The 18,473-nt window shown below is 43.8% G+C and overlaps 1 protein-coding gene across 1 annotated transcript; it reads left to right on the forward strand.

Annotated features, from left to right (window-relative positions):
* Window positions 1-224: 224 nt before the first annotated feature.
* On the forward strand, window positions 225-10,875 carry LOC310746512 (osteoclast-associated immunoglobulin-like receptor). Its single transcript, XM_083580360.1, has 7 exons — window positions 225-1,057; window positions 1,185-1,220; window positions 2,744-3,034; window positions 4,445-4,750; window positions 6,149-6,439; window positions 9,167-9,581; window positions 9,917-10,875. Exons 1-6 carry the CDS (start codon window positions 895-897, stop codon window positions 9,274-9,276), a joined length of 1,197 nt encoding a protein of 398 aa, XP_083436486.1. The 5' UTR covers window positions 225-894; the 3' UTR covers window positions 9,277-9,581; window positions 9,917-10,875.
* The last annotated feature ends 7,598 nt before the right edge of the window (window positions 10,876-18,473 follow it).

Genomic DNA, 18,473 nt, shown 5'->3' on the forward strand with positions numbered 1-18,473 from the left:
GAGACTCCAATACTTTGGCCACCTCATGAGAAGAGAAGACTCCCTGGAAAAGACCCTGATGTTGGGAAAGATGGAGGGCACAAGGAGAAGGGGACGACAGAGGACGAGATGGTTGGATAGTGTTCTCGAAGCTACCAGTATGAGTCTGACCAAACTGCGGGAGGCAGTGGAAGACAGGAGTGCCTGGCGTGCTCTGGTCCATGGGATCACGAAGAGTCGGACACGACTAAACGACTAAACAACAAAAAATTATTTCACAATCTATGCTTTGTATCTATCCATATCGACCGTAGTAGTTGTTACATTACAAGTGAGATTAAAATCCTGCTAATGTTTTCATCTGCTTACAGATGTGGTCTCCTAAATAAATTATAAACTTCTCCCATTCTTTCTTGAATTTCTTGTCTTCTTGGTCTCTGAGTTTTCTGGTCAGTTTTGTCATTTCAGCCTAGGCTAACAGCTTAGTTTACCATTTCTCTTCTTTCCGTCTCTGGGCTAGTAGCATCCGTGCTGCTGTTGTGGCATACATAAAGAGTCTTTTCTGTTCCTTTGGAATGTTGGTACCTATAATTCGTAGCAGAAAGGCTTCTGGTGATATAGTTAACCTCTGAGGAGAATGCAGCTCTGGGATAGCTCAGTTGGTAGAGCACAAGACTCTTATTCTCAGGGTTGTGGGTTTGAGCTTCACCTTGGGCAAAAAAACCAACAACCCTCCTACATTGCAGGGGGTTGGACTAGATGACCCGTGTGGTCCCTTCCGATATTGCAAATATATATGAAAGCACATGATCTACTCCAAGCTGATTTTGCAGAATATGACTGCAGCATGGAAGGGGAAAAAGGGAAGTGGCTTGCGAGGCACTTCCAGCGCTGCTCAACTGTGCATCACAGAGTATGTGTACATCAAAGGGAAGAACTGTGTTGCAGAGCCATGCTGCAGCCTCCCTCCAAGATCTTCATTCCAGGGACAGCACACATCTTGGGGGACACACGACACTGGACTACAGGGCTAGGCAGTCCTTCATCATGAGGCTCCCTTTCAACATCCTCTTTATTGGTTGGTATCTCAGATGAAAGGGTGAAGGGACTGGGGGTTGTGCAACGGCCGGGTGGAAGGACCGGAGACCCAGTTGTGGTTCCTGCTGCTCAGCTACATTGCGCTAATGCAATCATCTCCTTTCCAGGATTCCTGCTGGCTGGACAGTGGCAGATCTCTGGGGGTGAGTCTCTTCAGGTGATAAATATGAACATGGGGCCAGGGGGAGATGGATGGGGGCAGAATGGGAGCTAACTGCAATGATTTCCCCCAACCAAATCCAATTTCCTAACATCTGCATTATAAACACAGAGGCCTACCAAACGTTCTCTGATCTATACAAAAATTAAAGGTACAGGAACATCCCATCCCTATTTCTTTCTCTCTCTTTTTTGGTCAAAATGTACATTTATTGATTTTTCAATTAGGTATGTTTTTTTTTAAAGTATTTGATTATACAAAAAATAAAATTGTAACAATCTAAATGCATATTGATATACTGTACAGTGGAACCTCAGTTGTCGAACGCTTCAGAAATTGAACGTTTCGGCTTTCAAACAACAACCTGGAAGTGAATGGTTTTCCAACACACCTCAGAGGGCGAACAGCTTCCGAGGCGTGTTTCTCCCATTTTTTCAATGGATTTTGCCGACTGGCAATTGCACGTTTTGGAAGTCGAACGGTCTTCCGGAACAGATTACATTTGGCTACTCTGAATCTCGAGACTTCTCCCCACCCCCTCCATGGGTCCTATTGTCAACATTTACAACTGCATATTATTTCATAATCTATATTTTATATCAATCCATGTTATCCATGGTATGAACCCCATCCCTATTCCTTTGCCTGTAGACAATCTACACACAAAATGCAATTCCCCCAGTGTAACCTTAGACTGAGCAACTAGACATGATGGCAACCTTCTCCCTGCACAGCCAGAGGCAGGATACCTGTGAAGAACAGTTGCTAAGAATCTCAAGTGTGGAGAATGCTCTGCTGCTCTCAGTCCTGCTCCTGGACTTCCCACAGACATCTGGTTGGCCCCTAGGGGAACTTGCATGACAAAGCTCGAGTAGCTGCAGTAGAACAGAGTGCCTTCTACCAACTCATTCTGATAGGCAATTGAGGTGGCCTCATATTCTGCATTACAGAGGACAGTCCTCTCTTTGAAAAGCTGTCCAAGTTCAGTTTTGAAAACCATAAGAAAGGAAAGCAGGAGGGGGTCTTGAAGTTGCCCAACCACCATGAGCAGCTGAACAGTGGAATGAGCAGACACACAGCTCACCTGACCACAGTCTTCCCCATTAGGGTGGAAATAATGCATTTTCATTTAAAAATTAGTAATTACCTTAGTTCTCAAATGGAATCTGTTCCGGAAGTCCGTTCAACTTCCGAAAACGTTCAAAAATGGAGGCGTGGCTTCTGATTGGCTGCAAGAGCTTCCTGCGCTCAGTCGGAATCTGCACTGGACATTCAGCTTCCAAAAAACGTTCGCAAACCAGAATACAGTACTCACTTCCGGGTTTGCGGCATTCGGGAGCCAAAACATTCGAGTCACAAGGCATTTGAGAAGCAAAGTACGACTGTATTTATAAATGTGGATCTTTACATACAAATTAGCATGTGGTAAAGTCAGGGCCTTCTTTTGTCTTCCTCTTTGGTGATCCATCTTCCAAATCTCACCTTTGTTCTCCTGTTTCGGTCCAGGACAATCTTACCCTAAACCTTCCATCTCAGCGGTTTCCACAAATGTGGTCAGCCTGGGGGAAAATATCATTTTACGGTGTTCAAGTAATTACCATCAAGATGCAAACTACCGTCTGCACAAAGATTCACAAATTACTGATTCAGCATATTGGAAGAGTGAGTGGGGTGCAGCTGTATTTCTGATTTCCAATGCAAGAATTTCAGATGGCGGAACCTATACATGTAGCTATTGCTTAAGTTATGATCGACAGTGCTCATATCGTAGTGATCCTGTCAAAGTCTTCATAAAAGGTGAGAGCCTGGCTTAGCCTTTTTATGCCATTTTCACAACTGACATGTAAGGGAACGATAAAAAATATGTTGTTGTTGTTGTTGTTGTTTTGTTGTTGTTGTTATCAAGAGTTTCCACAAATGTGGTCAGTCTTGGGGGAAAGATCATTTTACAGTGTGCAAGTGATTACCGTCAAGATGCAAACTACCGTCTGCACAAAGACCCACCAATTCCTTATTCAGCATATTGGAAGAGTGAGTGGGGTGCAGCTGTATTTCAGATTGCCAATGCAAGAGTTTCAGATGGCGGAACCTATACGTGTAGCTATTGCTTAAGTTATGATCGACAGTGCTCATATCGTAGTGATCCTGTCCAAGTCTACATAAAAGGTGAGAGTCTGGCTTAGCCTTTTTATGCTATTCTCACAACTGACATGTAAGGGGAGGGGGGGGAGAGAGAGAGAGAGAGACATTATGGTGGCCATCAGGCAATGGCTTTTTCCGCCTGCCTCATCCCTCCCTCCAGGCCTAGCAGCCTTTTCCAGATCATGGCTTTAAGAACAGCAGAAGCAGCTGGGAAGAGACTTAAACAGCTATCTGACTTTTAGAAGATAACTGAAGGCAGCCCTGTTTAGAGAAGTTTTTAATGTTTGATGTTTTAATGTGTTTTTAATATTCTGCTGGGAGCTGCCCAGAGTGGTAGGAAACCTAGCCAGATGGGCGGGATTTTTTAAAAAAAAAATTTGTTTATGTTGTTTTTGTTGTTTTTGCTTGTTTGTTGTTGTTATCAAGAGTTCTCCACTAGTACTAGATATTACAGAAATGACGTGATCTTTGTTCATTCTGGTATTGCGGATGCCATAAATTCAACAAAATTTCTTAACCAGTGCTTTTCTTTGAGGGGGCAAAAAGGTGCTAGTACCACGTGCCCTTAAGTACCTCCAGGAAAAAGCACTGCGAGTCTTAAATAAAAATTGCAATCACACAGTTAGATACACTTGATATTCCGTGTAGATGCAGATAAGACCAATGATCCCAAATACTTGGTTCTTAACGCTTTCTACAGCATTCATTGAAATAAGCAACAGAAATGTACAGTAACTCAGCTTGTAAGATTTCCTGGATCTGCCACACTGAACTGCAAGAAACAGTAACTCTTCTCAGGAACCCGTCTCGCACCTAGCCTGGCCAATGATGGGTGTTGTAGGCGTGTGGAAGGTGCCAGGTCACCCATCTCTAAACTGAAGTTGTAAACGAAAAACTTAGAAGCATCAAGATCTTATGAACATTTACCCTTCGATCCATCCTTGGGATTTTGCATTCTCCCAGAACATGCAAACCTCTCCCATATGACAGACTGTAGCCTGGGACTGATTTGAGAAGGCTGAACTGCATCTCTGAAATCTCACCCTAGTTCTCTTCCATGTACAGGAAAGCTGCATCCCAAGCCTTCCATCACAGTGAATTCAGCTGAAATGCTTGCCGAAAAGGGGAATGTCAAAATCAGCTGCAAGGCAGAAGACAACTTACCATGGCTGTTCTCTGTGTATATACAAGTGGGTGCAGATGGGCAGCAGAGAAATCTGACAGAGAAAACAGCAACAAAGGAGGCTGTGTTTGCCTTTGACAATGCCCAAGAATTCCAAGGGGGTCTCTACCAATGTAGATATTGCTACAAAACAGCCTTCGCTGAACTGTGCTCAGATTTCAGTGACAGCCGACGCATCAACAGAATAAGTAAGGTTCAAATACATTCTCCTATTGTCACAAAAGGGTCTGAAATGGGAGTGTTCTGCATTTTCAACATCTGTACATCCAGTGGAGAATTTGCATAGAATAAAATATTCCAAATTGGCTGGGATTGAAGGAGGGAGTGTGGTGTGTGTGGCTCTGAGAGGCAGTGTGGTGTAGTGGTTAAGAGCAGTAGACTCGTAATCTGGGGAACCAAGTTCGTGTCTCCGCTCCTCCACATGCAGCTGCTGGGTGACCTTGGGCCAGTCACACTTCTTTGAAGTCTCTCAGCCTCACTCACCTCATAGAGTGTTTGTTGTGGGGGAAGAAGGGAAAGGAGACTGTTAGCCGCTTTGAGACTCCTTAGGGTAGTAATAAAGCGGGATATCAAATACAAAATCTTCTTCTTCTTCTTCTTCTCTTGGGAAACTTCTGAAGAAAGCTGCAGGAAGGTGTTTGTAGAATTTGTAGTGTTAAAACGGAAAGGGGTCAAACCATCGCAAGAGGTGTTGAAATTTTGGGAGGTTGGATAGTTACAATGGAATGGTCTCGGTGGTTGAGTGCACATTTTTATTCTTATTATTTATGATTATTACTTTGGATAGATGATAGATAGATATATGATAGATGATGATAGATAGATGATAGATAGATGATAGATAGATAGATGATAGATGATAGATAGATGATAGATAGATAGATATAGATAGATAGATGATAGATAGATAGATAGATAGATAGATAGATAGATAGATAGATAGATAGATGATAGATAGATGATAGATATAGATAGATAGATAGATAGATAGATAGATAGATAGATAGATAGATAGATGATAGATAGATAGATAGATAGATAGATAGATGATAGATAGATAGATGATAGATAGATAGATAGATGCAGACTAGGAAGGAACTTTTGTCCTTCCAGATGTTACTGGGTCCTAGCAAGTGTAGCCAATGGCATGTAGGTCCATAACATCTGGAGGGCCAATAATTCTCTACAACTACTCTAAACATTTTTAACCAAAGACAAAACAGTAGTAGTCCCTACGTACAACCATTTTTTCATAAGCAAAGAGCCATTCTAAGCATGTTTTTAATTATGTGTTAAAAGTCAGTTTGTTTGTTTGTTTGTTTGTTTGTTTGTTTGTTTGTTTACTGAATTTATATACTGCCCTATATCCAGAGGTCTCAGGGCGGTTCACAGAAAAAGATCACCATATATAAAATCAAAATAAAGATAGTAACCCAAATAACCCCCACCCACCCCCCAAAAGAGCCACATTTTAAAAGGGCATAGTTCTAGTTTGCAGATATTTCTGCGGATCTGATCAAAAGCAGCAGAGTGCAGGGGAAGAATATCAAGCCATACCATTCTCACAGTGTTTTATTTGCACCCAGATCCCAGCCTGTCCAAACCCTCCATCAAAGTGCTACCCGACGAACATATTTCCCCAGGACAGAATATCACCATCGAGTGCCAGGGGCCAGAAAAGGGTCTGAACTTCTCCCTCTACAAATCCGGGGAACTGATAACATCGCAGGTGACGGAGTCAGAGAGAAACAGAGCCGAGTTCCCTTTCTTCAACGTGGGGTTGGAAGATGAAGGAAACTACACCTGCCAATATCACCGACGGGGAAATCCCTTTGCCTGGTCAGAGACAAGTAATGCCACGGAGCTGGTTGTAAGAGGTGAGAAGATTGGTTGGGTACTTGTCTCTTCCCTGCTGTTCAAGTCTTGCTCCCTGTTGTGTAAGAGGCAGGAGCTTCAAGGGGCCTGAGACTCACACTGCAGGGAGGAGGGAACCAGCTTCTTAGCCTCCGTCGGCACCACTTCTCTAAAAGCAGGAGAAAAGTTTCCTATTTTGCAGTGATACAGTTGCAGATGTTCCACCTTCCGCATATCAGCTCTCTTTCTTCTCCAGGAGAGCTTTCTCCAAAGTTTTCCATCTTTGTGAGGCCCAGTCCTCTCGTCATCCCAGGGCATCTCTGCTGTGCAGCTTCCCTGACAAGGGGCACATCCCACCTGTGTTCTCTGCCAACTAATCTCCTGAGTAATGGCATACAGTGTACCTCGGGTTAAGTACTTAATTCGTTCTGGAGGTCCGTTCTTAACCTGAAACTGAAGAGAGGTACTATTTCTGGGTTAGTGGAGTCTGTAACCTGAAGCGTATGTAACGTGAAGCGTATGTAACCAGAGGTACCATTTGTATATTGATGTTAAGCAAATGCTTAACAACAGGACTGCGCAAGGTGCCCAGACTATAAAATTGGATAAATCAGAGAGATATAGCCGCACCGGCAGCATATCTCTCCTTTCTCGTATCTAGAAATGCAAGAAGGGCCTTTACACTTGCCAGAAGTGCGGCTCTTCCCTCACCGGTCCTGGATGGAGCCTTTAGAAAAGTCCCCTATGCCCAGAGACTTTGCACCTGTCCATTGGGAGAGATAGGAAGCCCAGAACACTTATTCTTTAAATGTCCTTTTTACGAAGAGGCACGCAGTAAGTTCATTGATCCCCTACTGGTGAGGCTCGCCGACCTCCCGCAAAAGCAGAAATTTGACCTTTTGCTGTTAGGCAAAGACCAGAAGAAGACCTGGATGGTCGCCAGATTCTGTGTGCAAATCTGTAGACGCAGACCATCACCCAACTCAAAATAGTCCGGCATGAAAATGCCCAAACTCGGTTCCATGGGTGACTCTGAGTCAACTCCCTGGGATAGTTTATTGTTGCACGTTGTGTCTAAATTTATTGCTGTACATTGTTTTAATTGTCTGTTTTAACCATATTTGCACATCAGTTTCTAATGCTGTGAGTGTCCTCTATTTCAGAGGCTTCTACTCTGCAGCCTCTTATAGTTGTTTTAACTGCGAATCTTTTAGTTCTCACTCTCTTACAGTTGTTTTAACTGCATGTTTTATTTGTTTGTTTGTTTATTTAACTGCATGTTTTTATTTGTTTTTAGTTGTTATCTGTTTTAACTATCAGTTTTTATCCATCCATTATCCATGTTTAATCTTGTATTTTATTCAGATGTTTTATCCTATGCTTGTTTCTTTGTCCTTATTTGCTCCAACAGTTATCAGTTTAAGAAAAAACCCTAACTGCTATTTTATTTATATGTTTGTTTGTTTGTTTGTTTTTTATCCTGGTCTGTGAACGTAATAAAGTTTATGAATTCATTCAGAGGTACCCCTGTATTCAACAACACTGGGCCTGTGAGCATTAAATGCCCATTTACAAATAGTAAACTCAGTCTTTTACAGCAGAATACAGCAGAAGCAACTGTGGTTGGAATAGTAACAACAAAGGTTTTATTTATAAAGCAAATAACAAAACAACAAGACGACTCTCACATCCATCTTCTTCAGCAGAGGAGCAGAGAGAGAGGAGAGAGGGAGGAGACATTTAAATGATTCCCATACTCATACATCAATTAAGTAATTAAAGGCAACCCGCAACATTGTGCAATGTGAGAAGGAGACATTACAACACTAACACCCTCCCCCTTTTCATGGTAACACTGCCTTATCATCTAGTACATCTGTAACATCTATACATATAGACCCAGTTGTTGTTTATTTACAACCTTCAACAACAAATCTGCGGATATTTCTTAAATCTGGGTTGGGGCTGGTATGAAGGAGCTTTCATCCTGAAGGGATGATCAGTGCCTGTTCGGACCTTAGATTGAATTTTGCCTTCATGCTCAGCCTGCTACGATTTGTGTGTTTTGTGTCAGCCAGCTAGATAAGATAGTTTTGTTATTTTCTTTGCTTCTGAGCAGTTCTAAATTGTGTAATCATGTGAAGTTTTTGCTTTTAACAAAGTCTTGTTTTTAAAAACAACGGGTTTTCTTATGAGAACTGAGTTTGGCTCAAGTTACTGAGCTTCCCAGCTGACCCCCAGGCAGTGCTGAACCCGACCTTCTGCTCTCTTCAGCCAGGACCACCCAACCAATCCATTGGTCAATGAAATTTCAAGCCCACATTATGGACCAGTAATTCTGAATGGAACACCCAGCAAATGACCAATCACAAACTGACCACTTTTGGATGCTCCTGCAGTGACATGAAAAACTGAAACGCAACATGTGTACCTGCCATCTTCTTAGCAACAGGGAGCAACTGTGACAGTGGAACTTTGAGTTGGTCCACTGCTTGCAGACTTAGTATGCTTTGTATCATCTCTCTGGCTCTAGTCAGAAGGAAAAGGCAAGTGGAGTAGATTAGAAGACTCCTTCCATTGGCAGGTAGATCCAGCAGGCTGTTCTTATGTTCTTAGAAATCAGAAGTAAGTCCCACTGGACTCAATGGGGCTAAGTATGCTGAGGGCCACAGCCTTGAGATCATTTCCCTCCCCACCCTCCCTTCATCACAACCACCAATTGAGTAACTCTTCTCTGTCTCACTCTGCAGCAAACACTTTTACATCCTTGGAGATCAACATCCGCCTGGGAGTTGCTGGCTTGGTCCTGCTTTCCTTGGTGCTGATCGTGGCTGAGTTCATGTGCAGCAGGCAAGGCTGAGAAGCTCTGACTCAACTCAGTTCCATGAGTCAAGACCCTTCCTTGAGGCATCCGAGACAAGCAAAGCCACAGGAATCCCATAGAGACTGGTTTCATTTCTTGTTCATCTGAAGGCCAAATTTCTATTCTGTGATAACACCAAGGAATCTTTTCGGAAGCGGTGGGGGTGGGGTGAGAATACTAGAGGCTTCTGTTTTCTGTGCTTTTTTTGAGCTTTTTTACAAAGTTTGGACAGGGCCTTCTTAAGCATATTCCCCCCCCCCCCCCCGGTTCCCAGAGTTATCAACCTCCTTTTTTTTAGTGAGGTGTTATGTACTGAGTTGAATAAGATCCAAACTGCAGCAGTCTGATTGGTCATAGAACAATAGGATCCAAAAGGCAGCAGTCTGATTGGTCCTAGAACAATGCAGCAGTATGATTGGTTGGCAGGAACCACCCAATCATGCTCCAGATAGAAGTGAATCCACAACTTGATTGGCTTACAGTAGAATTCCGGCATTAGCCAATCATGTGCAGCCCATTGTGTAAATAATGTATATAAAGCAGATACTTTGAGGGGACTTTCATTCATTCCTCCTCACCACTATGAGCTGAATAAAGAGCACGAAATCACTTTGCGACTCTGAGTATATTTCATGAGGGAACACCAGCAGCAGTGGAGGAAGCCTCTTGGGACGGGATGGAGCTGCCTGTGCCGCGCCCAGCTTTGTGGGGCTGGAGGAGGCGGGCAACGGCTGGGGGGAGGCTCCTCCGGCAGTGAAGAGGCAGAGGCTGGATGAGGCACCTTCCAGCTCAGCTGGCTGCTTTGTGGTGCGGTGGCTACGGCAAGTGGAGGCTCCGGGTGTGGCGCTGCTTGGGCGCGGCATGGTGGAGGTGAGTGAGGGCGGTAAGCGGGCCGGGGGAGCCAGCCCTGTGGAGATCCGTGGCGCCTGATGCCCAGCTCAAAGACGAAGACAGCTAACAGGAGGGGCACCACGCGTGCCTGCGCCTCAACCTGTTGAGTGAGTGAGCACACCGAGTGAGTGGGCCTGCCCTGAGCGAGCAAGGGTGTGTGCGCCGCTCCGGCTGAGCGTTGGCTGGGTTTTTTCCCTTTTAGCTTCTGGCACTCCGCAGAATTTGGCGCCTACAGGCTAAAAGGGGAAAAACTGAGCCGACACTCGGCAGGAGCAGTACACGCCCCTTCGCTCACTCAGAACGCTCATTCAGTGTTCCCGGGACTCTCACCTGGCACCCTCCAAAACTTGGTGCCCCGGCACCCCGCACCACTAGCATCTATGGGTAAGACGGCCCTGAGTCTGGAAATGAAATGAAATACAGTGGTACCTCGGGTTAAGTACTTAATTCATTCCGGAGGTCCGTTCTTAACCTGAAATTGTTCTTAACCTGAAGCACCACTTTAGCTAATGGGGCCTCCCGCTGCTGCTGCACCGCCGCTGCACGATTTCTGTTCTTATCCTGAAGCAAAGTCCTTAACCCGAGGTACTATTTCTGGGTTAGCGGAGTCTGTAGCCTGAAGCGTATGTAACCCGAGGTACCACTGTATCCCAAGTTTAATTGGCAAAGGCAGGGGAAAAGGTGTTTTTTTTTTTGTCATAAACATAAACATTTCTATCAATTCCACTATTCACTCATGAACCCCATTTTATACAACCTGAAGTAGTATTCCTATGAAATCCCAAGCCATTAATTTACATTGCAGACAGCGCCTCCACAGGCCACCAGCGTTACAGCATCCCAGTCATTTGACAGCGCTAACAAGCTAACTTGGCTTGTCTGTCAAGGCTGTGGGGTGCCCAGTTGAAAGAGGAAGGTATTGATTTATGCCAGATAAGCTCTATCACTGTTTCTCCTATGCAATAAATGAAAACACACCTTTTTAAAAAGGAAAATAGATGACATATTTGTGGTAATGATATAACGTTTGTAAGTTTCCAAGAAGCTCTGTAAGAAGGTTTGGTAGAAATATTGTTTAAATAACGTGGAAAGATAAGATATACATAGTGCAATATACATGAAGAAATGTGAAGGTACGTAATAACTACGGAAAATTATCAGACATGTTGATGGAAGTCTAAAAGAAAAAAGACATGTGATGAATTCCTAATGTTTAATTGTGTTATAAATTTGTTTTTATTGGAAAATTAATAAAAATTACATAGAAAAAAAAAGTTGTCATTTGTGGACCTTAAGGTCCTCCGCGGGGCGTACCAGGAGAGGCAGTCCCATAGGTATGTGGGTCCTAGGCCGCATAGGGCTTTAAAGGTCAAAACCAGCACCGTCAGCAGGAGGAGCATAAGTATTGTGGCAGCAGCGACAGAAGAGGCAGCTCCTTTTCTATTTGTTTGAAAGGGAAAGTGCAGCAGCAGCGACCACAGCAAAGCTCTGGTCTCGGGCCACAATGTTTAGCCTCTGCATCCTGCTCTGAGGACATTCCCAGTATTCGAGTGTGGTCTGTCTTGCATCCGCTTAGATGTGCAACTCTCTCTTCCTCTGTCCCAGTTCAATAAATAGCTTTCTCTCTCTCTCTCTCTCTCTCTGTTTCATTTCTGCCCTTTCTGTTCTTTTTGGTTTCCTTAATTCTAGTGCTATTCTTAGGTTAATTACTGTCAGTGCTCAGTGGGGAAGGGAAAAAAGGAAACAGTCAGCCTTAGAATCATAGAATCATAGAGTTGGAAGAGACCACAAGGGCCATCGAGTCCAACCCCCTGCCAAGCAGGAAACACCACCAGAGCACTCCTGACATATGGTTGTCAAACCTCTGCTTAAAGACCTCCACCACACTCCTTGGCAGCAAATTCCACTGTCGAAGAGCTGAAATTTGCTGCCTTGGGAAATACCATTTGGCTTTGAGCTCTGATGAATACTTTCTTTGAATATTTTACTCTCCAACCTAGTGTGCCATTTCCTTCCCATTCTTCCTTCCTGCACCCCATATTTTCAGAGAGCAAACCTGCAGGAAAGGTCCTTTTCATTTGACTTATGTACGGTAGCCTGTCTCTCCCAGCAGCTTCTGGGGAGTCTTTTGAAGCATCTCACATGCCTCAGGCACCCAAAAGCCCTCAGAGGCCTGATGGGAAGAGAGGGGAGTGGCAACAACCAGACTTGGTCCCTCACCATCATCTGTTCCGTTGTTTGCCACCTGCCCTCAAGATTGTGCCCAAAAGTGGCTCACAGAATATCAAGCAAACAATAAGTATAAACATTCAAAACACATTAGAAAATAGAAATAAGAATGTAAAAATCAGTCCATAAAACCATAGTGTAAAAACATGGCCCCCAAAAAAGCAACCCTAATTTAAGGCCCTAGATTTAACATTATATAAACATTAACATAATATAAATTTAACATTATATAAACATTATATAACATTATATAAAACAATATTACTAAGCCAACATTACTAAAAAGCAATAACTTTCCTTCCACACTCTCCCACCAAACTACATATTGGTGAGAATCCTCTCTCGTGCTGGAAGATGGAATGTTTCTCTGCAACCACAAAGACTTGGATCGGTTGTGGGGGGAAATGATAGTAGAGATTTGTCACATTTCAAGTGCACCTCAAAACTACCTTATGCAAAACACAGAACTGTAGACTACAGTCATACCTTGGAAGTCAAACGAAATCCATTCTGGAACTCTCTTTGATTTCCAAAACGTTTGGAAACCAAAGCACGGCTTCTGATTTGCTGCGGGAAGCTCCTGCAGCCAATCGGAAGCTGCGGAAGCCCTGTCAGACGTTCGGGTTCCAAAGAACGTTTGCAAACTGGAACACTCACTTCCTGGTTTGTGGCATTTGGGAGCCCAAACGTCTGAGTACCAAAGCGTTCGGGATCCAAGATACGGCTGTATATACCAATATCTAGGTTTCATATTGACAGACGATCGCAGCTATTAAGAAAAATGTTTGTTTGGTGGAATCGCTCAGGCTGTTCTGCCTAAGTTCCTTTAACTTTAGCCCCATTGGGGAAATGACAACAAGGTGGTCTTTAAACACACACGCACACAGAGGCAACTGTTGACTTCAGATAAATCTGTAGACCGTGAGGCTTCTGCCACAGATGTTTTCAATGCCATTTTGCCTAGAAACAATAGTCAGGCTGTGGAGTCCCTGGCAAAGGAGAAGACTAGGGTTCTGGTTATGAGAGTGGTTGTGTAGAAGAGGAAACTTCAGCAGCTGCAGCATTTTTTTGATGTGTGTTTACCAACGTTCTCATGTTTTACAGAGCTGTGACCATTATGGTAGTTACAACTTTCTTTTCTTACAGATGGCCACTCTCATTTTTGGGGCAGGGGGGAGGAGGAGCCACATCTTGAAAGATCAAAACGTGAGCAGCCAATAATGATCCTGGTCCTCAAGGCACGTATCCCATGGAGACCTCCTGGTGGACAAGTCAATTGCATCACTGAAACACTAATTACCGTGCCTTAAAGTCACACTAATTTCCTGACAGTTTAATGCGAATATCTCTGGGATTGGCTTTTACCAGCTTCTGTTATCTTTGTAGTATTTATTGTTGTTTTTCCCTTTCAAGCTCTTTTGCTTCAATTAAATCTAGTCTCTGGCCTGGTATCAGGCTTCAGGCTCAGAGACTAGAAGTAATAGCCATTAATTATATTCAGTTATTTACTCCAAAATTTCCAAATATTTTACTGTCCTGGATATTAGTCCTTTGTTTTTTCCATCTGCTATTTAAATGTGAGAGGTCCAATCATTTCTGACTGTCCATTTTTGTATTCTCAAGCCCTTTGATTTTAATTCTTTTCAAGCCAGTAAGTTTGGTACCCGGACCAGGGCTGCTGTCTAGCCCAAAATTAAATAGTGGCATTTATTATTTCTCTACTCCAGATTACATTCCTGCTTGAAAAGTTTCTTAAGGACTGGTCTTTATTCTTTGCTTCATAATACTTGTTCTTCAGAGTGAGAAATCCATCTTTTAAAATATTTTCTCTGGGAACTCTCAGTTTCTGCTGCTTACTCCATGGCCAGCAGGGCCTGCCCCCAACCATCTTTCTTTTTGCAAAGCAGCAGAAACAGGGTACCGTATTTATCGCTCTATAAGACGCACCAGACCACAAGACGCACCTAGTTTTTGGAGGAGGAAAACAAGAAAAAAAATATTCTGAATCTCAGAAGCCAGAACAGCAAGAAGGATCGCTACACTGTGAAAGCAGCAATCCCTCTTGCTGTTCTGGCTTCTGGGATAGCTGCGCAGCCTGCATTCGCTCCATAAGACGCACACACATTTCCCCTTACCTTTTAGGAGGGGAAAAGTGAGTCTTATAGAGCAAAAAAATAGGGAATTTTACCAGGGGGAAAGAGAGGGCTTGCACAAGCTTAAAGGTTGTTTTTTTTAACTAATCAAAAACCACTTATGACCCCAGAATAAAACTTCATACTAGCAGACGTAGCCTGCAGCTGGTTAGAAATTCATTAACTCATACATTTTCTCAACCAACCAAGAACAACACACTCTTTAACCACTTTGGAGCAAATAGTTGACACCATTAGCCCACTAGGAAAAGGAATAATGCCCCAAATACACAAGGTACTAGTTCATTTGGCTTTCGCCCTACTTACTACATTGGAAACTACATTGGAAAAGGACTCTGGGGAAACTCTAGATGAGCAACATTGGAATAACATTCTGAATAGTGTCTTCTTCAGAACTCTCTTGATAAAAGCTCAGGAAAACAAGTGGCACACCGATGGTACATGCACCCTACAAAATTGTATAAAATCAGCCAAAATCTCATTCCATTATGCTGGCGAGATTGCAAACTTCCTGGAATTACTGTACACCATGTGGCGGTGCTGTCCAAAGATTGTTCCCTTTTGGGAAAAGGTTCTCCAGACCATAAACCAGATTATGGAATCAGACCCCACAATAGCATTGTTATCTTCTTTTCCTTTAGATGCCCAAGGAAAGCGTAAAATGTTATTACCCATGTGTTAGCTGCTGCCAGATTAAGAATGGTCATGTACTGGAGGACTCTCATTGTAAATCTCTTTGAAGCTTGGATGTCACAGATATGGGATTCTATACTTAAGGACAAACTAACAGTCTTGCAAACTTTTATTGAATATGCACAAACCATCAAGAATGGCTTCTAGCCACCAGCAACACACCGAACATTAAGGAATATCGCTTTCATCCCACTAATGGATATCCAGTGAACCACAGCTGGGATTGCTTCTGTTATATTTCCCCCACTTTTGTGATGGTTCTGTACTCCCAACCTGTTGTTGTTATTACTGATATTTCTTTTCTCCTTTTTCAGATCCAATTCATTTGTAACTGAAAATCAATAAAATACAATTTTTAAAAAAGGAAAGAAGTCACATCTCCAATGCTGTGTCATCTTGGGGAAAGTCAAATATTAAGGAAGTTGCCTCAGGAAGAGGAGTGGCAGGGGAAATGCAAACGACAGTCCTTTGAAGAGATCCTCTTTCTGTAAGATTAGGTAACGGGGCCTGTGGCAGACGAAAGGCGACACATGCAGTCATTTGTCTTCCTGTAACTACAGGCCCTGGATTAGTCAAATGAGAATGTGCAAACTCCAGAGGGAAACATGGTTAGCTCCAGGCTCCTTCCCCACTGTGGCAGCCACTCATACTCTGGGTTAATTTTCTGAGGCATTCTTGAGAATCCTGGCTCTCCCGCTCTCTTAGTCCTGTCCCTGCCACAGAACCACATAAGACAAGCCTGCTGGATCAGGCCAATGACCCATCAAGCCCAGTATCCGGCTCTTACCTTGGCCAACAAGATGCCAGTGGGAAGCCCGTAAGCCAGAAATGAGCGGAGCAGCACTTTCCAATTTGCTATTGGCAACAACTGGTATTTAGAGGCATAACCGCTGTCCACTTCTGTAATGAGATACACGAATAATGTCTCTGACAGTAGAGGTACAGCATAGCCATAAGGGCTAAGGGACCCCTGACCATTAGGTCCAGTTGTGGCCGACTCTGGGGTTGCGGTGCTCATCTCGCTTTATTGGCCGAGGGAGCCGGCATACAGCTTCTGGGTCATGTGGCCAGCATGACTAAGCTGCTTCTGGTGAAACTAGAGCAGCGCACGGAAACGCCATTTACCTTCCCGCCAGAGCGGTACCTATTTACCCACTTGCACTTTGACATGCTTTCGAACTGCAGGGACTGAACAATGGGAGCTCACCCCGTCATGGGGATTTGAACCGCCGACCTTCTGATCGGCAAGCCCTAGGCTCTGTGGTTTAGACCACAGCGCCACCCGCATCCTCTCTGTCATAAGGGCTAGTAGCCATTGAAAGCCTTGTCCTCCATGAGTGTGTCCAATCCTCGTTTAAAGCCATCAAAGTTGGCGGCTATCACTGCCCCCTGTGGCAGAGAGTTCCATAGTTTAGCTATGCACTGCGTGAAACAGTTTATCTGCTCTGCATTTTCAAATACTCAGCTTCCTTGGCTGTCCATGGGCTCTAGTGTGTGAGAGGGGTGTCTACTCACTTTCTCAATGCCATGTGTAATTTTATAAACTTCTATTATGTCACCTCTCCCTTTAAACAGTCGCAAATGCTGCAACCTTCCCACATAGAGGAGTCACTCGACCCCCACCCCCCCACTGCTAGTTTCTGTTTCTCACTGAGCAGCTGCGTGGAGTCACAGGACTCTGTTTACATTCCTGGGATTCTATGCTATTGGAGTCTCACGGGAAAGGGAGACGGGATGTGACGTTAGTGGTTTCCTGTTTCCTTTGTTCCTTTGTTTCAGTTGCTCTCTGCTCTCACAGGGAGAGGATGTATTTTTCGTTGCTCTCTGCGTAGCTAGAAAATAAAGCATAGCAATGTGGCTCATACTATCTCATCCTTCCGCGTGCTGTTTTGATGCTCTGCTGGGACGACGTGCCTGAGGCCTTATTAAAGGATCAGGTTGTCAATTAACCGATGGGAGGCAATTCCGAAGATGAGCCTTATCAGCTCGGAAGAACGGAGATTCTGACACCCACACCCACCCCAATCCTTTTCTGAACAGAGCAAATAGCATTACCGAACCCAGTGAAAGCCAAAAGTGATCTAGTTTTCTCTCTCTTTTTTTGAAACCATTTTTATTTTACAAATGTAAATTAATTACAATGTCAAATACATATCCATAAAATGAGATTTCTCTGAACCTCCAGACTCCCCCCCCCATCCCATTCATAGGTCCTATTGAGACATTTACAAGGGGAAGAAATGGAGGCAGTGAGAGAGTTTACTTTCTTGGGCTCCATGATCACTGCAGATGGTGACAGCAGCCACGAAATTAAAAGACGCCTGCTTCTTGGGAGAAAAGCAATGACAAACCTAGACAGCATCTTAAAAAGCAGAGACATCACCTTGCCAACAAAGGTCCGTATAGTTAAAGCTATGGTTTTCCCAGTAGTGATGTATGGAAGTGAGAGCTGGACCATAAAGAAGGCTGATCGCCGAAGAATTGATGCTTTTGAATTATGGTTCTGGAGGAGACTCTTGAGAGCCCCATGGACTGCAAGAAGATCAAACCTATCCATTCTTAAGGAAATCAGCCTTGAGTGCTCACTGGAAGGACAGATCCTGAAGCTGAGACTCCAATACTTTGGCCACCTCATGAGAAGAGAAGACTCCCTGGAAAAGACCCTGATGTTGGGAAAGATGGAGGGCACAAGGAGAAGGGGACGACAGAGGACGAGATGGTTGGATAGTGTTCTCGAAGCTACCAGTATGAGTCTGACCAAACTGCGGGAGGCAGTGGAAGACAGGAATGCCTGGCGTGCTCTGGTCCATGGGATCACGAAGAGTCGGACACGACTAAACGACTAAACAACAAAAAATTATTTCACAATCTATGCTTTGTATCTATCCATATCGACCGTAGTAGTTGTTACATTACAAGTGAGATTAAAATCCTGCTAATGTTTTCATCTGCTTACAGATGTGGTCTCCTAAATAAATTATAAACTTCTCCCATTCTTTCTTGAATTTCTTGTCTTCTTGGTCTCTGAGTTTTCTGGTCAGTTTTGTCATTTCAGCCTAGGCTAACAGCTTAGTTTGCCATTTCTCTTCTTTCCGTCTCTGGGCTAGTAGCATCCGTGCTGCTGTTGTGGCATACATAAAGAGTCTTTTCTGTTCCTTTGGAAGTTTGGTACCTATTATTCGTAACAGAAAGGCTTCTGGTGATATAGTTAACCTCTGAGGAGAATGC

The sequence above is a fragment of the Podarcis filfolensis genome (assembly GCF_964270895.1).
Source record: "Podarcis filfolensis genome assembly, chromosome: 13".
In the NCBI taxonomy this organism is placed as follows: domain Eukaryota; kingdom Metazoa; phylum Chordata; class Lepidosauria; order Squamata; family Lacertidae; genus Podarcis; species Podarcis filfolensis.